This window comes from Trematomus bernacchii, unplaced genomic scaffold (genome assembly GCF_902827165.1).
Source record: "Trematomus bernacchii unplaced genomic scaffold, fTreBer1.1, whole genome shotgun sequence".
NCBI lineage: Eukaryota > Metazoa > Chordata > Actinopteri > Perciformes > Nototheniidae > Trematomus > Trematomus bernacchii.
The window spans coordinates 10,159,436-10,184,084 of NW_022987648.1; the positions used below are offsets into that span (position 1 = coordinate 10,159,436).

Genomic DNA, 24,649 nt, shown 5'->3' on the forward strand with positions numbered 1-24,649 from the left:
TTTCTTACACTAGATAGTAAATTAGAATGCTTTTCAGCCATAAACCTTGAACAATTGAATTCAATGATTCTTTCTTCTAAACCAGGGGTCTCCAACACGTCGATCGCGAGCTACCGGTAGCTCGCAAGCCCCCAATAAGTAGCTCACCAAGCAAATCCAAAATGTAAAAAATACACCAAAAATAAAGGAAATGTAATTAAAAGAATCTACCCTATGCATAAACGAAACCTCAATCATAGCGAACTCTATCTACTTACTACAACTCTATATCTATCTAACACCCCTCCTCCCCCCACCCCCCACAATGAATATCGACCAATCACGTTCTTGCTTGATTTGTGGGACCAGCGTTGCAGTCTGGAAGAAAAGCAATGTGGAGCGGCAGCTCACCGCTTCATAAGGAGTTTAACCTTTCCTTCTGGCAGAATCTACACAACACATCAGCCCCATTGAACAGCCTAGTCATGCCAGCCTATACAACACATGAGATGAGGGGCAGAGTTTTACTGTGTGTGTGTTGCAACTTGCATATTTATTGCACTTGACGCACACACACGCATGGCGTAATTTCCACTGGGGACAGTCCCCCCCCACTTTTCGAAATCCCGTTTGTGTCCCCCCAACAAATAAAGCAGGTTAAAATAATTAAATTTAATACATTTTCTTTTAGTAAACACTGAAAACGGGCCCCACAGACCCAAACAGCACACAAAGGTTAAAGGTCAGCATATAATAATGTTAAAATGTGCTAAATATATACACTGCAAAAAACAATAAAAAGAGGAGTAAAAGTAGCTCACGACTTGTTTTATTTTTTGAAAGTAGCTCTCATCCTAAAAAAGGTTGGAGACCCCTGTTCTAAACCATCAACGTGTATCTTAGGGTGCATTCACACCAAATAGTCCGCTTCTCTGGAGCGCACCAGACCACAGTTTGTTACATTGTTTCATTTTTCAGAAGGTTCGGTTTGCGTTCACACGGGCAAAACTCAAACGGACTATAAACTTTAAACACAAGTCATGTGCACGGAAATGCTGTTCAACCATTGGTCAGACATTAAGGGGGTAAAAACGCAAATCCCGGCAATTTCTACCGGAGCCTCCGCCATGGAGCATCGGCACTTTCGGCAGGTTATTCTCATGCTGCTGTTAATCTGGAGATCAACAGACACTAGCGGCCCGCGCATATGATTATATAATCAGACAACGTCCGTTAAAAAACATTATAACACATATAATGAGAGACGTTCTGCAGTAAGGAGGGGGTTTCACCGACGGCAGGTGGCTCTGACTTTTATGTATGGTTTTTAGTTTGATGGTTGTTTTTACTTTACACGACACTGTTCAACAAATCATTTTGCTTCACTCTTTCACTAAAGAAATGAAGACACCCACGTTCTTGTGACACGTAAATACTACGCTTCCTATGTTTTGGTGCGGACTGCGTTCACACCAGCAATGAACCGCTCCAGAGTTCGCAAGCAAGCATTCCGAGACCACCTATTTTAGCGGACCAGAGTCCGGTTGTTTAGTTCACTTAAGAGGTATCGGACTGTGTTCACACCGACCCAAATTAACCGCACCAAGCGGCTAAACGCACCAGGGTTCGATTCAACCAGTTTTTCCATTAATTAACACTTCTTTATTAAATATTATGAATATGTCTTTATTATCAGGCTACGTTCCACAATCATTTAAAGTAGCAGTGATAAAACCTCTTCTTAAAAAGCACAACCTCGATCCAGAGGTTTTAGCCAATTATAGACCTATTTCTAATCTTCCGTTCTTCTAAAGAATTCTTGAAAAAGCAGTCGCAAAACAGTTATGTGATTACTTAAAAAACAATGATTTATTTGAAGATTTTCAGTCTGGCTTTAGAACACATCATAGCACAGAGACAGCTCTGGTTAAAGTCACAAATTACCTTCTAATAGCCTCAGACAAAGGACTTGTCTCTATTCTTGTCTTGCTCGATCTCAGTGCTGCATTTGATACTATCGACCATGATATCTTATTGCAAAGACTCGAGCACTTAGTTGGCATAAGGGGAACTGCTTTAGGCTGGTTTAGGTCCTATCTGAACGCTCTCAGTTTATGTGTGTCAACGATAAATCTTCTATGCAAACCAAAGTGAGCCATGGAGTGCCACAGGGCTCAGTGCTTGGACCTATTTTGTTCACATTATATATGCTTCCGTTAGGCAATATTATAAGGAATCATTCTGTACATTTTCATTGTTATGCGGATGATACTCAACTATATTTATCCATCAAGCCTGATGAATCCAATTATCTAAATAAAATTCAAGACTGCCTCAAAGACTTAAAATCGTGGATGACATTACATTTTTTGATGTTAAACACGTCCAAAACTGAAGTTATTGTACTCGGCCCAAAGAATCTACGTAACAAACGATCTAAAGATATATTAACTATGGATGGCATTCATTTGGCCTCCAGTGAGTCTGTAAGGAATCTTGGTGTTATATTTGATCAGGATTTATCCTTTAACCTGTTAAGCCCGAGAGACCCGGTACCGGGACACTGCCGCAACATCTTGCAGGAAACAGTGTCTGAGGGCATGTTCATTTAATAAACTATGAATGTTTTATATCCATGTAACGGGAAGAAACTCATCTAACTGATCATTTTTTTTTTTTCAAAATAAACCCCACAATGCTAACGCTGAGCCTCTGAATTAGCAACGAGCGAAAAATGCTAACAGATTACTGCACCGAAATTCACTCACAAAACCTTATTATTTATATTTTCTGCACATCCATGACATCGTTTCACATCGTGAGGTGACACAGAATCGAAGGGTACCCTCATTATCACTCAATTATACGAAATCGCGACATTATAAACAAAAACAGACATCAAAACATGTGGCGCTAGGTAGCTAAAAATGCTAACATGGCTCACCTGTGTCTTTGTCTGGTCAAACGTGGTCTTCAATGGCATTAAAACGATAAACACGCTGCTGAAGTTAATCCATAGGTTAATCCAATGTGTCTGTGTCCCTTTGAAATTATTCCTGATAATCCATGAGCAATAAAACTGCTTTTCCGTTTCTAGATGTCAGAGCTAGAGTGTAGGTTGCTCTGATGCAAAACTACATGCACGAAGCCCCCACCTTTTTGTTGTGCAATGTTAGTGAGAGGGGAGATTCCGGCATATCTTGCCTCAAAACGATGCAGAGAAACTAGTCCATGCATTTGCTACTTCAAGGCTGGATTATTGTAACTCTTTATTATCAGGGTGCACCAAGAAGTCAGTTAAGTCGCTTCAGCTAATTCAAAATGCTGCAGCACGTGTACTAATGTGCACGTGCACTGGCTCCCTATAGAACACAGGATATCATTTAAAATTCTTCTAGATATCATTTGGTTGTGTGTGTAGATGGTGGAAGCAGGGAGAGGCATATACGTGCCTTGATCCCTGCCGAGTCGACTCACAACTGTTGATTGGTGTCAGAACAACTTTTTAGGAGCAATGCGCTCATGGTATAGATGTGGCGCATACATCTTAGTTCCTACTCTTTTCCCTCACCCTATCCTAAGGGAGTGCATGTACGTAGACACGTTGTGCCTCTTCACCTCTGTTCCTTACTTCTTACTTGCTACCCTTTCCCTCAACCTATCCTAAGGGAGTGCATGTACTTAGACACCTTAGTTTTGCTGCTATAGGCTTAGACTGTCGGGGGACACCTTACTTCTTCCTTCTGTCTGTCTGTACCTGTGTACTCTCATGTTCCGAATAACCCAGCTTTCCCCACATTTCTTTTTGGTGTCTATCTACGCCGGGATCCTGAGTCGTGGCTGATCCTGTTGCTGCGGTCCTGTGTCCTGGATCCTGAGTCATGTGTCCTGGATCCTGCATCCAGAGTCCTGGATCCGGAGTCCTGGATCCTGAGTCCTGGATCCTCTATCCTGAGTCCTGGATTTGAGTCCTGGACTTCGAGTCGTGGCTGAACCTGTCACTGTGGTCCTGCCAGACTCTCATCATACTACTTCCCTGATGGCTCCCACAGGATTGTTGACACCCTCGTGGATTCATCTTCTTATTATAGACTAGGGATGTAACGATACCAAAAACTCACGGTACGATAATATCGCGATAAAAAGTCCACGGTACGATATTTATCGGGATATTGAAAAATAAAGAAGAAAAAAATTGTGAAATCTTTATTTTTTTTACATTGATTTTTTCTTTGAATTTTCTTTTCTTTATTGAGTAATAAATCTGATTTGTACAGCATTTTAGTAGTATTTTAAAGTGTCAACAATATAATAATCAGACCCTGCAATAAAATAAATCAAGTTTCACTTTAGTTTTTCAAGTAACTTAACTCAAACTCACTAATGGCGCGTTTCCACTACACGGCCTCGCTCGGACCCGCTCGGTATGGCTGGGCCTCGTTAGGACTGGCTCACTTTATGGCGCATTTCCATTACAGTTTAGGAACTGGGGTAGTATCTATAGTAACGCAGTGTAGGCGGAGCCGTGACGTGATCTTCAATGAGAACCCCAGAAAAACAACACAGCCGTTAGCTGTTAGCACTCAGAGCTCACAGCTCCTCATATATGTTCAGAAACTAGACAAAAGTTAAACAAGTACAAACCACAGACTGCCAGTGTCATGGTGAATACAGTCGCTGCTTTATTTATGTCTGTATAGGCCGTTGTTGTGAGTGTGGACGGTCGGAGCATATACTGCGTTAGCTTAGCCAATCTCCATTTAGAAAACACGCATTTTAAAAGGTTTTTCGCCTGCCGTCTGTCTGCAGACTTGACAAAGCATTAATTCATGGTTTTTACTAACCGGTATCAGTATGTTGTTACTTCGGCATCATTTTGAAACGTGTATTACAATTAAATCACGGTCAAATATGTCCATCTTGTTGTAGTTGTAGCCCCCTTGCCAGCGATGCTCTCTCTAGTTTAGCATACTCAGCCCGACTCAGCCTCGTTGTCTCTGGCCCTAGACCCGCGATTTTATGAGGCCAGAAAAACTGTGAATTAGGACCCGCCGGCCGGTACTAGGCCAAGTGGAAACGCAACCAAAGACGGGCCGCTGACGTCACAGCCCTCTTAAACCGTGCTCCGCGCTGTAGTGGAAATGCGCCATAACTCACTCACTCAGCATCATCAGACAGGTTTTTAGGAATATGAGCATGCCCACATTTCCAGGTAGAAGCTGGGATGTTTGGGCGTTTACAATATCCCCTGCTGTGGAAAAAACTCTCTTGCTTGGTACTGATGTTGCTGGGACAGAGAGATATGCTTTGTCCATGGGTGACAGCAGTGGGTAAAACTGTGCATTGTCTCTCCACCACTTCAAAAACAATACAGTTTTTGCCAAGAAGGTGAGGCTTATTGACAGGGCGAGATATACATATACTGTTGGTACTTGTCAATGTCTCTAGGTATGTAAATGTAGCCCTGTAAATACGATGTCCTTTTGTGTTATCTGTTGTTTTATGTTCACGTTGTAACCTACTTGCTGCCATGTTGGACAGGTCTCTCTTGAAAAAGAGATCGATGATCTCAATGGGATAGTGTTGTCACGATACCAACATTTTGGTTTCGATACCGATACCAAGTCAAGAATTGCGATTCCGATTCTTTTTCGATACTTTTCTTTTATTATTTTCATGATCAATAAAATTGTAGTTTATCTGTTAAGTGTTTTCTTACAACATGGTCTCTTCTTTATACTTGAGTTTATGTGATTTCTTTGATAGTTAACTTTATATTTTATTAACATGTAATGGTACAGTAATATAAATAATTATTGACAAAATGTACATTGCAGATGTTAGCCACATTGGTAAGTTAGCTAAAAAGATAGCCATATTAGACAGTTATCATTGCCATTAATTGCCTTGTCAAACTACGAAAACGTCCGTTTGTCACAAATAAATTACACTTGTTTGACATAGATTTGAGGGCATGGGCTTGAGCATGATGTAATTATGTTATCTATCACATTCGCTAACCTGTCTGTCTTTAAATTCTTTAAACAGCTCTGGATGCCGGTCGGCGAGGTGCTTAGCCAAGTTTGATGTGTTGGCTCCCTTGGTTTGCAGGGATCTAAAACATTTCTTACAGACAGGCCTCGTGGTGTCCGTAGGCTTGCCCTCACTGTCAGAGATATAGCTCAAATACTTCCAAATTTCGCTTCTGGCGTCTTTTTTGTCAACAAGCCGAGGCGCAGCGGCAGTTGCACTCCCACTTGCAGCCATGCTTCTCGTTTTCTCACATGCTCTGGCAGCTAGCGCGTGCATGAGAGAGGGGAGGCACTTAGAGCGTGCTTGAGAGGGGAGGGACTGCAGGCACGGCTGCAGTGCAGGGAGTGGAAGCTGAACACACACGGCTCTTATTAAAACAGCGCTTTCTCACCGGAGTACTTTTCCCCGTCATTCTTAAAGTACAGATACTAATGAAATGGAGGAATCGTAACGTTTTTAACGGCAGGGTATCGCGGTACCTTTCAAGTATCGGTACACCGTACAACACTACAACCACCTGGTTAAATAAAGGTTAAAAAAAAAAAAAATGTGTTTAAAAAATGTGTTTTATAATTTATTTATTTTAAATTGCGGTAGATTTTGTCAGTCTCACGACGGTATTGAGACATTTATTTACCGCGATATTCGATATTCGATATATCGTTACATCCCTATTATAGACACATGCATTTCCAAACATTTGGTCTACCTATGTTGTAAATGTATTATCTCTTCGATTTACACACGGCATCTATTGCACGTCTGTCCGTCCTGGGAGAGGGATCCCTCCTCTGTTGCTCTCCCTGAGGTTTCTCCCATTTTCCCCTTTAAACTGTGGGGTTTTCTCTGGAAGTTTTTCCTTGTATGATGTGAGGGTCTAAGGACAGAGGGTGTCGTATTGTCATACTGATATTCTGTTATTCTGTACAAACTGTGAAGTCCACTGAGACAAATGTAACATTTGTGATATTGGGCTATATAAATAAACATTGATTGATTGATTGATCTTACGTGAAAGAAAGAAAGAAATATTATTAAATGAAAAATCTAATAAAAAAATCAAATCATTATCAAACAAATTCATAATAACATTAATATTAAAAATACATAATTAAATAAAAAGCAACTACATATTTAGAGTTATATTAAGATTAAATCTGTTTGCAAGACTACATAATGATTATTGATGCATTAATGTTTCTATCACAGCTGGTAAAGATGGAGCTAATTTTAACTACTTTGTATAATGCAACGGGATATTTTAACCTTTAATAATATGTCCGTGTTTATTCATTCATTGATGTTTGCGTTTTTATTTTTAGTGTAATTTGTAACTTAACCTGATGGAGTAAAAATAAATATATAGGCATCCAAAATGTAGTGGAAGAGAAGTATAACATGATCATTACATTTAAGTACAGTAAAATACAAGTATCTCAAAATTGTACTTAAGTACAATACTTGATTAAATGTACTTCTTTACATTCAGTACCTTCTACTCCGGCCTCGTGTGGAGAGAAGATCCTGGCGTCTCCGCAGGGCGAGGTGCTGATGTAGAGGTGGAACTGAACGTTGTCCTTTAACCTGTAGCCTCCCTTTTCGCACGACACGAATATCGACTTGTTGTTGTCGTCTTTGCTGTGGTTGTGACCAAGATATAAGAGACAAATTAACACCACCCTCACAATCAGCATTGTAGATCATTCACTAACTCAACAAATGAGGTGCCGTCCACTGACCTGAGGAATAACTCCAGCTGGGTGTAGAGGTACCTGATGAGCGAGCGTCGGGCGATTATCTCAGCGTGGCAGTCATTGAGGGCCAGGCCGCGGTCGCTCATGTACTCACCGTTGATGCATTTTGTTCCCGTGGAAACACAAATTACCTGTGCTTCCTTCACATCGGTCCCTGTTGGGGGTAAAGGGAACAAAGACATATGAGTATTTGTACACTCATCTTCAAGAACATACTGTACATGTGCTACTGATCTATATTGAGTTGTAATGCCCTTAATAGGACAAAGTGAGATCATCTGCAAACTGTCATATAGTTATATTTGGATTTAGTTTTAAAGGCCAACTACTGTCCTTGTCTAATACTGCAGTGACTGTTTTCACATCCATCTGCTGAAGGTGGAAAGTCTTTCTGTGCTCAGCTTGAGTCTTACCTTAAGTTCATACAGTACTGTATACAAGCATGAAAACTTCAAGGTGAGAACTTGACGCCTCAAGAACATCGAGATTTGACTCGTCAGCAAAGTAGGGGACATGTTGTGTACAGCACTTACATTTTGGAAAGTAATTTGCATATTAATGAGTGTTTTAGGATTTTTCACTGAGGGAGAATTACTAAAAGTTATTGGTTCTAACTTTAAAATACAACTTTTTGGGGATTTTTTTTAAACCTCCAAACAGAGTATGTTATATCATAAACCATTGAAAAGATCGATAAATATAATATGTACCATTACTATAACAGTGAGAGCTGTTTAAGTTCATGATGTTTATTTGCGTGTAAAATGTTGTGAGTGTCAAGGACAGATTGAAGAAAAAAGTGAAATACAAACATATAAAATACTTCAGTACTATACTACTTATACCACTGGTGAGAAAACTGGGTGATGATAAATGTTGTAGCATATGCTTAAAAAAAGGCCATTAGATTCTGACCAAACGCGGCAAATATATACGTAGTTGTAAATATTGTCAACATTTTGCAACTTAAATTACTCTTTTAGGTAAACCTTAAGAATTTTCTGTCAGTGCCAGGTTTTGTAAATATAACAGACCATATTTCCCCCTTAAATCTACCTGTAGTCATGACGACCCCTGCTAGGACTTTCCGCCGTGCATGTGGAGAGGTGAAGTTTTCTGTCAGCTCGCTGAACTTATCCACCACCAGACGAGAGACTGCATCAGCCAGAACCTGGAATCACACACATACATACACACAGCCACACAAACACGAGCTTGTGTCAGTTATGTCAGTTTACAAAAGCGCATCTGATGTTATCCTCCCCTAGAGCACCGTGTACCTGTCACAGTGATCGCATTCAGCTCCAAACAAGCGTCAGAGCGTTGAAACGGCAACAAGTGAAACTGGGTTTACCCCCTGAGGTATACCTAACCCTCTTTCAAGCAACACAGTTTGAGTTCCGCATGACAGTGAAAAATTCCCACCTCCCTTCTGTCAGCGAAACAAAAAGAAAACAAGTAAACCCGAGCTACACATGAACAATAGAGTTTTGTTGACATTCCGTAAGATTTGAAACTCGCGTCTTAACTCTGGGGGAACCTCAAGTGAACTTCACACCTCTTTTGTTCTTAGATAGCCGCCTCCTCTTGCTGGCTCTTTATCCATTGATAATGTGATGGAAAATGACGACAACCAAGAGGGGAGATGACGGCTGGATGACCACAAATTAAAGAGATTAGTCCAATATTACTTCCCTGCTACTTTGGAGTCACCCACTCGTAGCGGGATCATTTGACTTTCGAATGCACCAAGGTCGGCTATGGTGTAGGAATGACTGTTCATCTCTAGGGTTACAAAATAGCGGACTACATGTCAGAAAATGTGTCCTTTTAGGAGGAAAAGAACACCAATTTTCCTTGTTGCGTCCCTAAATAAGTCTTTGATGTATTTTACAGTTCGGGCGCCAACAAAAATCTATTGAACTTAAGTTATCATTTTTTTTGCAACTGCAATGGACTGCGTTCCCATTAGTTCTCTGCCAGATGGAACCAGGCGGCAGAAATTAAAGACCAAGCGACAGAGAATTAATAGAGCAATTAGTGGGGGCGCTATCGTTCAAATGGGCTTCTTGTCGAATAAATCAGCTGACAAGTGGAGAGAGTGAGTAAAGAGAAAAAAGGGAGTTGGATGGGGGGGACTGTTGACAGTGTGCTGTGCTGATTAGCTTTGCCAACTGTGTTATCTCTTTGAGCACACTGCCACGGCTCTGACAGTCACCTCTACATTGGCATCAAAAGCGGCCTTAGTCCCTGCATACCTGATGGGAATAATTTTGTAGTGGTATCCTTCTAGAAACACATTGCTTGACAGGTTTAGGGTTAGGGTTGTATAGTTCTGTCAAATACTTGAGTTGTAACTGACCTTATGATACTATTTTGACATTATGTTAAAAGCCATCCATTTTGGAATACACTCGTTCGGAAGAAGGGTGTAATTCATTTGAGAACAAGTGATTTACCTAGGAAGACCGAAGATATGAACCAAGCACTGAAATCTTGATAATCGGATTACAATGTGTATCTCATCTGGATCTAATGCATGGTGTTAAAAACTGATGACTTTTTATAGTCTAACCCATCTTAGCATTTGGGATTTCAACTTTTTCTCATTTTCGACCCCCTTCTTAAATTCTAATTAGCGTTTCAAGTATACTGATGATTGACAAGGTTGAGTGAATTCTCAAATGAAATCTTCAATCATGTTATTACGTTATTAAGTTGAAAGGCAGATAACACGTAGATTAGGGATCTGCTGTAAATCGACAAATTAGAACAATAGCCCGTAACTTTAACCTGTTAAGCCCTGAGCCTGTTTTTCAGGTCTCAGGCTCGAAAATGACATTCCCAGAACAAATGACCATATCTTCCCTTCTAAAAGGGTTAAATTAATAATCTTTTTTCTCAAAGTAATGATAAACCTGTGAGTTGGATGTAGAAAAGTCAGAATCAATATAGATGTTTTTTATTTTAAAATAAATTCAGATTTTACATAGTAAGAAACTGTAAATTATAGTGTCCGTCCAAACATTTTTTTTTACTTATAGTGAAAACTACCCTTGGATGATGGGTTAGTAGACTAAAAGCTTTAGGAATCCAAAGTACAACATATAATAAGTACCCTGTATCAAGATTGATGCAAAACAAGTGACATTTGACCTTTTTAGAGAGATTTAGCAAAAGAAACCACTTCTGGGGTCATTTGGGTGGATATTCCATATCTCTGGCCCCCCTTGCTCGATTTTGATGGTTGACACCTCTTTCTGACCGTTAGAGCCAATAGAATCGAAGGGGGAGTCCCCCACACACACTCATTGTGGCTTCGCGCATGCAGTTTTGCATCAGAGCGAACCTATCTTTAGCTTTGACATCGGGAAACGGAAAAGCAGTTTTATTGCTTATGGATTATCAGAAAACATTTCAAAGGGACACAGACACATTGGATTAACCTATGGATTAACTTCAGCAGCATTTTTATCATTTTAATGCCATTGAAGACCACTTTGGAGAGACTACAGAGCCAAGGTAAAAATGTTAGCATTTTTAGCTACCTAGCGTCACCTGTTTTGATGTCCGTTTTTGCTTATAACGTCGCCATTTCGTATAATTCAGTGATAATGAGGGTACCCATCAATTCTGTGTCACCTCACGATGTGAAAAGATGTCATGGATGTAGAGAAAAGATACATAATAAGGTTTTGTGAGTGATTTTCGGTGCAGTAATCTGTTAGCATTTTTCGCTCGTTGCTAATTCAGAGGCTCAGTGTTAGCATTGTGGGTTTTCTTTTGAAAAATAAATAAAAATGATCAGTTAGATGAGTTTCTTCCCGTTACATGGATATAAAACATTCATAGTTTATTAAATGAACATGCCCTCAGACACTGTTTCCTGCAAGATGTTGCGGCAGTGCCCCGGTACCGGGGTCTCTCGGGCTTAACAGGTTAAGAGTTCATTCCAGTAATTATGACTTTGAAGTGTAGAACTTCTTAAAAACTACTAGGTAACTATAAAGCCTTGCATTCCTCATGTTGGCTTTTAATCATGGTATTCTTACAAGCTCTTTTTCAACCATGGTCAACGGTACTGTATAATGAATGACTTACAGGCATGACACATCCTATAAAACATGATAACTGCTTGTTTTGGAAGATTTATTCTGGAAAAAACGTAACTGCTTCTTTCTTAACGCTTACCAGAAATCCAAATTAAGTCTCAGCAATCCCACTGGAAGAAGTTTGGATCGGCTTTATGGACCATGCTCATGTTTTTTGGTCTTGTCCATGTAAACAATTTTTAGAAATAAAGGGGGCCTTTTAATCTAAGAGATTCAACACCTGATATCCTTATTTTATCTGTCTTCCGCCTTTTTGAACCTTGGAAGTATCCCGAAAAGTCATAAAAGCGATATATAGATTTTGAGGGTTATCGTGGCCGCAAGTAAAAGAAATCCATTACAAAATGCTGGTTTGAGAAGAACTCCCCGTACATTGCTCTTCATATTAAGATAATGAACTCTATTCGCTCAATGGAAAAAACTACTTTTACTATCCGAGCCCAAAAGGAGAAGTGGGATAAATATTGAGAAAAAATCAGATATCTTAAAAAATTTCACTTTTTTTTTTTTTTTTCTAACCCTTTTCTGAACTCTAAAAACATAACATTACAAACATAATACAGCAGTAACTCAAGATAACAACCCCTAGAATGGGTGTCTTTGGCTAGTTAAGTTCACAAATCAATGTGCACTAAAAAATAATTCATACCTCTAAGGCCTTTGAGACATTACATAGTTGCATTTCTGTTTAATGGCAATGGCAAACTATATAGAAAATAAACATCTTACCTGGGGTAGATGAAGCTGCAATCCCTCACTCGGAATGGGTTGCCGGGATGGTGTCTGGTCTAGCTGCATGTTGAAGAGAGTAGAGAGGGCGGCCTGCGCTGCCCGGGCTTTAGCCAGCTTCTTGTTGCGCCCTGAGCCTTCAAACGTCTGTGTATCCACCGTTACTGACATCACAAAATTCTTGGCATGACTTTCCCCGCTCTCTGAGACAAAGTCATACTTGAGGCCTGGCCTGAGCTCATTGAGGATCATGACTGGGTTTTTACCACTGGAAGGGGAGCTGAATATCGACAGAGGGGGCAATGGGGCCTGGACAAGGTTGCTGCCAGGAGGTGTGGGAAGTGGGTACTCCCCTAATGAGTTTAAGGAGCTGTTACCATTGGAGCCTAGAAAGAAGGCCTCTTCAGTTGCGGCTGGCGTTTCAAAGCCATTGAAGAGCATGTCAGGGAAGTCGGCTTGGTCAGATGTAAAGTCTGTGTTCACTGTCAGTGTTCGACCCATGGCCAGGTGCGCCTCAGAGGCATTGGGGAACTGGACAAAGGAACGCAGGGCTTTCTCTGCTGCATTTAATTTGGCCTTCTTTTTAGTGGGGCCCATGCCCTCAAACATCTGTCCATTGACCTCAACAGTCATGACAAAAACTGGTGCATGTACTGGTCCCGTCTGAGACAGCAGTTTGTACTGTAGACCCGGTTTGATTTCGTTCAACTGCATCAGAGCATTCTTGGGCAGGACCGGCCCCGGCGTTTTCTTGCGCTTCTTGGCCCGGAACTTGGAGTGTGTGTGCCCATTGTTCCCCTCTTCTAGGGGACGTTTGCGACTGCCAAGGCCACTTCCATTGGGGAGCTGTTCAGCCACTCCCACCCCGTCTTTGCAGGACACGTTGTCCAGGTTTCGGTTTTCCTTAACATCTGTGCTGCTCGAACCTGCGGTGCCCAGAAAGAGTAACTTACAACGCCTTCGTTGCAGGATCTTGTAAATGCAAAATTTATAGATTCCTTTATCACTCTTTGGAACTGAACCAATGATTTGTGTTCCTTTATGAAAGCAAGAGAAGCTTTAATTGGATTGAGCATTTAACCTATAGTACGTTGTTATGACTACGAAGAGTCAGAGACAATCAGTACATCTACTGTTGTTTATGATATCCCAAGTTCTTAAAAACGGTCATCATTCAAAACAGGATAGGGACTATATGTCACTATGTTTGACTATATATATATTTTTTTATTTTGAAATGAACTTGTTTATATATCTTCATAACAAAAAAGTTGTTATTCTGAAGGTCAGGGTAAATTGGGAGAATTATATTTGCAATTAAACAATTCCTGTACTTCTCAGGTAAGTGTTGATCTCAAACAATAATGCACACAAATACACACATATCCACGCTCAATATGGACGCACACAAAGCTGTTCTTCATCCACTCTGTCCATTTTTTTAATCGCTTGAGTGCCTACAGAGAAATTAGGTACATTTTAAATGTTCAGTTTGAAACTGCGGCTCCTGAAATACACTCTACTGGGGAACACATATCACTGAATCCAGTTAGCAAAGTGGATGGAATATTGGCAAAAATTTTCATTTATAACATCCTTCAGCAAAGGCTTGATAGGTTACTCCTTGCGGTACTCAGGAGAAAGAGAGGCCGCAGTGTGCATGAGTGGGATTGTAGGTTGGGTTCAGGGAGTGCAGGGGAGGAGTGCAGGGGGAGGGGCTGAGGACCAGGCAAACAGGAGGATACATCAAAGAGGCGGGAGGAGAAGACTCCACCTACTGCAGGATCCTAAAGTCTTGGCTGGTGACACGGTGGGGGGTTAAAATGCCTTATACCCGTTTTACATAAGATTTTGAAAGGAATGACTGTCGTATTCAGAATGAGGAATTAGAGATCTGTATCTAATGAGGTGCCATTCATAAGACCCTGCGCCTCTGAGATCCCCCCCATGGAGCTTGTCAAAGAACACAGTGTTTTAGGTTGCCAAATGTACTGACATGCCGTTACCATCTGCACACAACAGTTGACATGTCTAATAAAAAAAGGCCTAAAGTAAAGAACACAAACTGCATATCCTTCAACTCACAAGCAATATCTGCACTTTAAACATGCAATATTTCTTTTGGTGTGCGTGTATTCTGAAAATTGCTTTTATGCAAATATGATTTTTGTTAATAAATGTAGGAAAAGAGGGACTGTGCACAACAGTAGCGAAAAAGTATGGTGAAAGATGAAATGTGTGTCGGACAGGGACTCAATCTCAGCCAAGGACCTTTAACCACCACATATGCTGCAGCAATAGTTGAGTAATTTAGGCAAGTCAAATGAGGACTTTCTAAATGAATTGTTTTATAATATTCAGCACGTAGCACTGCAGCTCATTATGTTTCATTATGAGTGCATAGACTTTTCGGCTACTGCAAATGTGGGGAGTCCATTACATTTAATGCATATTGTTCAATTGTTTATCAAGCGATCAATACCTCCAATAAAACAGTTATATTTGTGGGAGTATAGAGACCAATAGGTCAATCGAGAAAAATGCAATCACACACTGAAAAACTGTAACATGCTGCACAGAAAGAAAAACAGTAAATATAATGGCACACGAAAGAAAAAGAAACTGGAGTTCCTTTTTTCTGTTAGACAATGTATCATTCAACACTTTCTCTGCAGAGTTAAAATTGGTACAATTAGTTTTATCGTATATATTTTCTTGAAGTGTGAGGGATATTGGTAATATCAGATCAGAGGAAAAAAGCCATTGAGTAAAACAGCCATGACACCATGCATTAATTATGGCACACACATGCAGTAGGAGCCATTATCATGCCAGCGTCTGTGTAATCAGTTCCCATTATTTATGCAAAACACAAATCATCCCATATGGTTGGATCTGCTGAAGTTTAAATTCCCTTGGGGGGTTGCACGATCTTAAAAATACAGGAGAAATATTTTATCACAGCTTTATTTGAACTTGTTTGATTCAGGGATGATTCATGTGATTAAAGAATGTCACGAAATGCAAAGGTTGTCACATAAAAGATAACGATTCTTTCATGTTCTCCTTTGGTGTTCCCTTGGTATTAAGCACATACGCTTGAGTGAACTTGGGCTGTATTTTATCTTCAAATATATATTTTGACTGGCAGTAAAAGGAGGCTTCAGGGACTTTGAGAGACAACAAAGACCATTTTGTTAATCTGCTTTTTTTGACTTATCACGTAACAACAGAGCAAAAACACGCAGTATGTCACTACAATAGGAGCTGTTCGTTTGTATTGCAGGTTAGTGCACCGCTGGGATGACAGGTCTCTTTGAATGTGAGCTCGGAATCTCTAAGGTGTTGGGGAAACATATTCAATCATGTCTTTCCGTGTCTTTTGAAGCTCAGTTACTGAGTTCACACCGAAATGTCTAATTAAAGTTCAATAAGCTGCAGTTGAGAGGATTTTCTGAAGAGAGAAACGGAGGTAGAGGGAATCTGTAATACGACATGAAGCCTCTCAGATGTAATGATTAGTTCTTCCCTTTAAGTTTCCTGGCTGTGTGTGTATTTGTGTGTGTCTTGGTTCAGGTAAGGACAAATGACGACTGCTATTATGGAGGTGAACCAATTTAAATGTATTCAGCAACAAAGTTTCTGTGTTTTTGATTTAAAATTTGAATACATTAGTGTGATTCATTTGGCGTAATGTACGGTGGCCGACAGGTGCAAACGCCCAACTACTGCCCAAAACACTTACCTTAGGAGAAACACGCTGCGCTTTCAAAAACAGTGTAAATATAAAAACAAGAATGTGTGCCGGTGTGTTTTGAGGTTATTGCAGCGTTTTAAGAATGTGCATCGTTTTTGAAATTGCATCAATGGAAGTGTTTTGGGCTGTTGTAACTCGTTTGTCCCTGTCAGCCACGGAAGTGTTGCATGTTGTATTATACAAATGGGCTAGGACCTTTTGTAATAAGCAAAATCTGATTACACATCAGGCAAAATATGAGGGAAGACATGCGGGAAGACAGAAAGATGAGAAACAAAAATATACATGCAGACATTTAGAAAGAAGGGACCAGCTATTGCTCAGACAGGAAGACACTGACTGAAAAATTTGGAAAATCACAGTCTACTCACTCATATTCTCCTCCTCATCCACATCCATGGCCACGGGTTTGATCTGACCTGAGAGCAGCCTTGCCCCCACTGCACCTGAAGATCAGAGGACATAAAGGTGGACTGCATTAGCAAGGACAGAGTGACACACATAAACACATTCGAAGACCCTGAGTGGCTACAGCGATGATACATTACTTGAAGCTCCAGCACGCACACACACAGAGCAAAATGCACATATTGCAGTGTGCAAGCAGCCCGTAATGTAGGCATATAAATATTCAGATACTGAGAGATATCAAGGTGAGAGAGGAGGCCAGGGCTGACAGGCCTTAATAGCAGGAGCAGTCTATTGAGACTTTAATATCCCTCCGATTAGACCTCGTTTCCCACTGCCTGCTGAGAGATATACAGCGAGTGACATGGCCAAGTTACTACATTACCGCACACACATACACACACAACTTGGAGAGTGCGATTAAAGCTCCATTAAGCAATATTTTTCAAACAAACCTAAAATCAAATGATTTTCTGCAATCTGACGTTCATTCTGCCGACTACACTGATGATGAACACCCAACTCCAAGGCTATTTAGGCACGTTTTAAACTGAAACCATTTTGCCATTATTTAAAAAGAAAAAACATCCATACTTCCAAATGTCTCAAATATCTTGGTACTGTAAGTGTTTTACATGGTATAAGCCACCAATAAATGGCAGATAGAAATGTCAACTTGGTCATCTGGTTGGAGATGTGAAATACCAGAGGGTATTGAAAAACCAAAGCAGTGGTAGACACGAAAATAATTCATGAAATTATCTAGAAATGTCAAAAGCATACTTTCTATATTTCGAAAACTACTTAAGAACCACTCAAAGGTGTACTCCACTTTAGTATTACATTGTAGACCTAGAATGGAAAGAAGAAAAATAAAAGATCAAAATCGATGCAGCGATAGAGGCATCACCCTTTTTTATTCCTCTCATTCTTGTTCCTTATCAAAACCAGGCAGCTACATAACCCAATATCAGCCGCTGTTCATCAATTTAATGATCTCCAAAAGAATAATTTCAGAAGAGGAGTTTACACCACTGGCTGATACTAGCAGTACGCTAGTTACAGAAGTAAAAGTTGTAATCAGCCTCCGCACAAACCACTTGAAAAGTCATGGCGCGACAACAAAATATTGCTGAGAGCAGGGCAGATGAGTGCGGAGTGATGAAACAGACTAACCGAAAAAGTTAGAAGAGGAAGAGAGTAGCAAAGAGGGGAAGGCGAAGAGCGGCAAAAAAACGAGAGAGAAAGCAGGAGAAAGATGGCATTATGATATAGAACAGATTGTGCTGATTCTACTCTCCCTCCACCCGTCTTCCATCAGTGGCCCCATTCCTCAGCCAGACACTTTCTTAAGCTAAACTAAATGGGCTAATTAATCTGGGCTAATGGTGGGTGACAGCAAATATGCTAGCACAATTATCACCCTATTACAGATTCATATTCCATCCCGTAATTGAAAATGAAAAGGTGGGGTGATCGGAGGATGGGTGGGAGTAGGTCCAACAGAGTGGAAGATGAGAGTCATTTCTCTCAGGTAGCTGGAGCCAGGTGCCTTGGCCCCCAACACACTCATCCACTAACTCAGAATCTCTTTCAGTGAACACATGACACGTAGCATTACTTACAGGTTGTTACTTCTGCAGTGCAAAGTTCTCTTTGATTGTATGGTACATTATTTAGTTGAAATGGCCAGTGTGATGTATGTAGGGGAACATGTTAGATGCATTGGAATCAAATAGTCATAACTACATCTCATTAGTGTACAATCACGTGAAACGTAGATTTTTTTTTTTTGAACAGTAGCACAGAACGGACGAACCAAACTCTGGCTCTAGATATGGCTTTTCGTGGTTTTTCATAACGTGTGTTAAAGCCACATTGTGCTTCGTTGTGCTTACGCTTGAAAAACTGCTGTAACACAAGCTACCTCCTGATTTCATTGCTACCACAGTGGTGTCAGGTCAAGAATGGTCTCTGAGCGTTACCACGATTTTGCATTTTCAAGTCATTGGTGAAGTTTTAAAAAGGGAACGGGGAGCAGAAAGGTATTATTTTGGTCGCAATAATGTTGGGTGGTGAGTTTTATTTATTCATCAATTTCTTCTTTGTGTATTGTTCCATAAGTCATACAAAGTAATATTGTCCGTATTCACAAATGTTCTTGCAATTTGTCTCTTCATGGTTATAATGTGGCCTGAGTGTAAAACAAAAAGGCTGTTATTTCCCTCTTATACTTCTTCTTCCTCCTTCAGATATCCTCCTCCAACACACACTGCTGTGTAGTTTAATCAGCACGCAATGCAAATGTGTCTGTCAGTTTTGATTTTTTAGATGAGACCGCCTCGGTCATAAATCTGTAACTATTCCTGAAATCAGGTGCAATCAGCAAGGAGAGTCTCACAAAGAATTCATAAAATGAGTGCATGAGTGTGCGTGTCTTGAAAAGTAAATCTGAAGGTAAATGGCTTTGCAATTCTAAAGGGCAAAGGACTACAAAAAGAAATGGTTTGTGCATTCTGTGAACTAAAATAAACCCTCATCTTTTTGTATTAAGTTTGATAGATGTCAACTATTAAAATATCCAATATATTTCTTCAAATAGATCCACTGTGAGTGTACCTCAAAGGTCATCCAATCCAAATGCTGAACAAAAGTGACAAATTAGAGTAATCTACAACCAGACTATATATCAAAATGACTGATCGTTAATAAAGGGAAAGATATTATACATTGCCTAAAGGAATACCTGAGGCTAAAAAGCCAGTAACATATTCTTTAATATGGTCCATTGCCTGATTTACCCCTAGGCATTATTTTAATATGACCATCAAACATTTTCAAAGGGGTTTAAGCTGCTTTGTTAAAATGACTGCTAAATGATTTCAAAAGCAAATAAAATTATGAAGTAAGCATATACTTTTTGGAATTAACGTATTCTGCTACAGAAGTTGTCTCCAACCTTGAAAGTACATTTCTCCAGTATTGGACGTAGCAAAATGCTTTGAATATGAAGAACTGACAGCAACCTGATGTTGAGCAGCACTGATGAGAATATGTTGTGCTATCAAACAAATATGATTTGGATGCATTTCACAGTCTCCCATTGGCAATTAGAGGATATCTTACCCATTTAAACTATGAGAAAAACAAAGGGACACAAGCAAAGCGGAACATCAAAGGTTTTCTATAAAATCAGCCAATGTTGGACATCAATACCGCAAAACTAATTTAGACATTTGCATGCATGGAGATTCAGGAGACAGATAGATTTTGATATTGACAATTTTTGAACCCACAAATGTGCAGCAGTGGATTTAAAGTGAGTCAAAGGAATCAATGGTGAAGGCTGGCGACTATCTTCCTCCACACGCATAAATGATACCGCGTCATCAAGTTGTGAGACGGCTTGGTTCCAGCGGGTAATTCTGAGTGGACGCCAAGGGAGGCAGGGAAAAGAGAAAGATGAGAAAGTAGATGAAAAACCTCAAATTCAATCTGGCACGGGGAGAGGGACTGAGGGGAAATAAGGTGGTTTTGATTTCTCTCTCATCCGTCGCTTGCGCTGTGACGGAGCGATAGAGTATCGCCACCGTGGAGGGAGCGCCAGCCGCGGCCAACTGTCGGGAGGAGGTGGGGGGTTGGCGGGGTGGAGTGCGGGATGGAAAGGTAAAGGTGAGGGAAGAATGGAGGATGAGAGAGATAGAAAATGCAATCTTATTCCAAGTAAAAGAGAATCATTATCTGCTCTAAAACAGAAGGCGATGGAAAAGTCTGCCCTTGGCAGGCTGTGGGCCTCAAACTGTATATAACAAACTCCCTATGAAGTCTAGTGTATGATCCATCAAAATCATTTCAACTTTAGACCTTAAGAAAAACACTGAAAGCCAGAGTTATAAATAATTAAAGATTTCCACTTGCATGAAAGGCTGACCTTCAATAATTCAGAAAAAACTGAAAAGGTAAAAATCTATTTCACCACATTAGTAACTGCCTTTGCAACCGGGTTGTCACGAGTTATAAGCAAAACATTGAAAGGTAACCTGCCATGCAAAGGAAGCACAAGGGAAAAAAATGACATGGAGTTGAAAGGTCCATTTGAGAAAGTCTCTAAGTGCATTAGCATGGTAGCAACGCATGAGAAACATAAAGGAAACATTTCCCCTTGAGTTGCACAAGGATCCATGGTTTTGCCGAAACACATTCTTTGAGCAACTCTCTCCAATTTGTGCAAGTGTTATTTTTAAATGAAAACTCCCATCTTTGTCCGGCAAATTGTCCACGTACACCACAAAGATCTTAAGAAACATACTCAAACTAGCATTGTAATTGAAGGTTATATACCTTCCGCACTCTATCTGGCACAATGGAACTATTGGAATGGTCCCAGTGCTTTACCCATACTGTAATGCCTGCTTTTGTACTCTTTGTCGCACCTTATCCCCCTGACTTTTCACTGCAAATGGTAAGGGACAGGTTCTTAAAATGAGATGGAGATGGAATAACACAGAACCTCTTTTCAGTCTCCAATATTGCCTTAGATTCTAGGTTTCACTCAACATTTAGCCATTTGATTTGGTGGCCAGTCAGCTTTGAGAGGCCAGAGGCAACCAGAAACACGGGGAGATACAAACATTGGATCATTTTCACTTATGGAAACAGACTTGGTGGACGTTTGGGTTCTCTGAGTGCCCTTCTAGTTAACTTCCTTTTTAAGAAAGTAAGTATGTGTTGTAGACGTTATCCAATATGATACATTTTTCTTTTTCCATTTCATTGTCAACGTACTTGTTTTAAGTGCTGTATTCCACTTACTGATCACATGCTGGGTCACATGTTCACATGTTCACACTGATCACATGCACACAGAGTACACACTCTGAACATACTTCATTCTGGCTCATGTTACTCATTACATTGTATATATGCGCTATTTTTGACTGACTGAAGCAAATATTAGTGCCTATTCAGTGTTTCCCCTAGGTTTACTGTGTTGGCAGGCTGCTGCTCGGGTACCCCCCCAACGGGGGGTGTCCGGAAAAAAAAAATTTAATTTCTTTTTTTTATCGATAACGGCTTGAGGTTAAAAAATAATAATAAACAAATTTGAAACTGGGGGGGGGGGGGGACAAACGGGCAGACAGCAGAGCTCGGGGCAATAATGCAGATTTGTTTGACTTTTTTACACTTTGTTGTTCTCCTCCTTTCCTCCGCTCTTGTCTCTGATTGTGTGTGTGTGCGTGTGCGTGTGCGTGTGCGTGTGAGTGTGTGAAAAAGTGTTTATTCACAACGATAAGTGTGTTTGTGCCTCTGATGTCACACGTCTGTGAGCTCCGCGCCTAGAGGCTGAGCAGTCGGTCGTTTGTTTGGGGGGGGAGCGGAGCGGAGCCCCGCCCATCAGAAACAGAGCGGAGGGAGAATGTGAATACGCAAAGCAGTGGACACTGAAACATGCACATACATTGGATAAATAACATAGGCGTTTAGTTTATTTAATAAAAGAGCACATGTTCAATGTGAAAAGTGACCGTAGATAGATTACTTCAGTTGCAATTTGGTGCTATATATATATTTTTTTAATTAAAAAATAAAATAAAATAAAAATAAAACACCTTGAATTTCAGGCGGGGCGCGGGGCTCCGTTGGCAGGGCGCAGCGCCCCGCCAAGACAATGGTAGGGGAAACACTGCTATTTATACTGCAACCAAAGTATTTATCACATCTATCTCGAGAACAAAACAACTACTGTACAAAGATAATTGTTGAGTCCTGCACCAAAATTCCATTGGCAAGTGCAATTTCTTCAGCACATATGTAAATAGTCCCCACTCTTCAGGACTTTGACCACTTTCAGTATCATAGCAGGTTTTCTTTGCTAAGAAAAGAAGATTTAGACTCGTCTATACTTCCTAGGAAGCAATCCTATTCTCACCAAATTGTGGTTTATATATGCTACTACGAAGAATACAGCAAATAATAAGAAACAGGTCTGATGCCACTCTGAAGTGGAAAAATACCAGGCTCTGCCACCAAAAGGGACACAAGTCAACAAAGTTGTAATTGATATCAGTGGTAACAGGGCATTTTGCCCACTGATGGAATGATGGCGTCTAATTGGTCCCTGGACAAGTTGATAGCCTCTGATTGGTCTGACTGTTAACTCAAGTTTCAAGTGTCATCTGATGTTAAATGTTTGCTCTTTGGTGCTATTATAGGGACACTTGTGTAGCCATTTTGAAAACACTTATCTTTACTTTCACTTCAGACATTCACTTTTTTTCTTTTTCTTCCCTTACCTGGATGAAAAACGGGAGTGCTTTTTTTTACAAGCTACTGTATGCTTTTTGCCCTTCTGCTTCTACTAAATGTGTCTGTTTCATTAATTGTCTGTATTGATATTAATACAAATATATAGTTTAAGAGGTCACAGGAAATACACTGCATGCTTGATGATGGTATAATGGGACCATTTGATAGTAAAATGCAGAAGTGATATAACTAAACTCCTAATGAAAATAGACGACTGGCATCCTTCAGCTCTCCTTGTCTCTGGGATAGATCGTCAGTGACACTACTTTACGCTTGGGCCCAGCGAGGGAATCTACTACAGAGAATACATTAACAGCGTATTAGAAGACAACAGCCTCATCCTTTTGAAACTTTCAGCAGGCTGACATGCTGCTGGGCTGGCAGGACGGACACAGGCTCTAAAAGCAGCTCCCGCTTAGCTCCTGTCAAAAACAGACACAGAAAAGAAAGCAGGGCATGCATCGTTGCACAAACACATCCATGTACATACTTATCTCTTTGATCTTAATGTCCCTCTTCATGCTGCTGAAGGGAATCCAAACAATGCTACTCTTTTCTAGAAATCGTATTGTTGCCTATACAGTATGGTTTATCTTAATAATCTTTGAACTATTTGCTTTGTAAATCAGCTATTATATAGGTCTTTGCAGATTTTTATTCACGGACCCTTTAACTGAGATTATTCTTTTATCCTCACATTGCGAAAAGCCAAACATTTCAAAAGAAATTCCCCTTAACTGACCACATTTATTTGATAAATGTGTGTTGGAAAAATGTATTTCCAATGGAACATGTATTTTATATTGGAATTTGAATTTGGTATCAAAGCTAGTTGTGTTCAATCACGTGTTGCTTGCACCTTTTTTTTAACCCACTTTTTTATCTTGAAAAGGGAGTTGTTGGAGGGCTTGTGAATGAATACGATTCCAAGGAAAAATCTCAAATAGAATACAAATGTAAAAAGAACAGTTTTTCAAGTAGTTAAAGCTAAATTGCTTTTGGCATTTACCTTTAAAAACCCTACTTTGAATAGCCTTAATTATGAAAGGAAGTAGGAGTAATCGTTTTCCCATTTGTTAAATGCAGTCTGTAGAGTCATTGTCTGCAAATCTGCAATTTCTAAACCGCAGAGAGTCCTTGAACAGAGCCAGTATCACCACTTTTCGTATTAACATTAACAGGTTGTTTTTTAAAGCATTTTAATCAATATATAGTAAGGCTGAAAGGACGAGTGTGGAAAAAGAAGAAATGTCCTGCCCCTTAGCCTATCACGTACAATATGTTGAAGCGCTAGCCAATAGAAGCGCAAGGGTTTCATATTGATGTCACTATGTTACGGAAGTAAACAAAGGAGTCCAATAGAGGTGTTTCTGGCAAGGGGGGGATGGATGTGGGAGAGAAACTCCCTCTGGAGGGAACTTTGGGATTTTAGCCTTTGCAGACCATTTACATGCACACAAACCTAGAACACACTACAGGAAAGGGAAACCCCAAAAAGCAGAAAAGGCTCTCTTTAAACTATCATGTTAAAGGTTCACTTAGAACTATCAGAGTTAATACTAGTCTATTCA

General features: G+C 40.2%; 1 protein-coding gene across 3 annotated transcripts in view; it reads right to left on the reverse strand.

Annotated features, from left to right (window-relative positions):
- adarb1b (adenosine deaminase RNA specific B1b) overlaps positions 1-24,649 on the reverse strand; it is a 152,628-nt gene that overhangs the window by 22,353 nt on the left and 105,626 nt on the right. For all 3 annotated transcript variants that reach the window (XM_034134363.1, XM_034134364.1, XM_034134362.1), the window contains exons 4-8: positions 16,736-16,810; positions 12,608-13,533; positions 8,823-8,937; positions 7,752-7,920; positions 7,505-7,650 (exon numbers count right to left, since the gene is read on the reverse strand). In XM_034134363.1, the coding sequence (XP_033990254.1) occupies positions 7,505-7,650; positions 7,752-7,920; positions 8,823-8,937; positions 12,608-13,533; positions 16,736-16,763 (1,384 nt within the window). In that variant the 5' untranslated portion in view covers positions 16,764-16,810. The remainder of the gene's footprint in view (positions 1-7,504; positions 7,651-7,751; positions 7,921-8,822; positions 8,938-12,607; positions 13,534-16,735; positions 16,811-24,649) is intronic.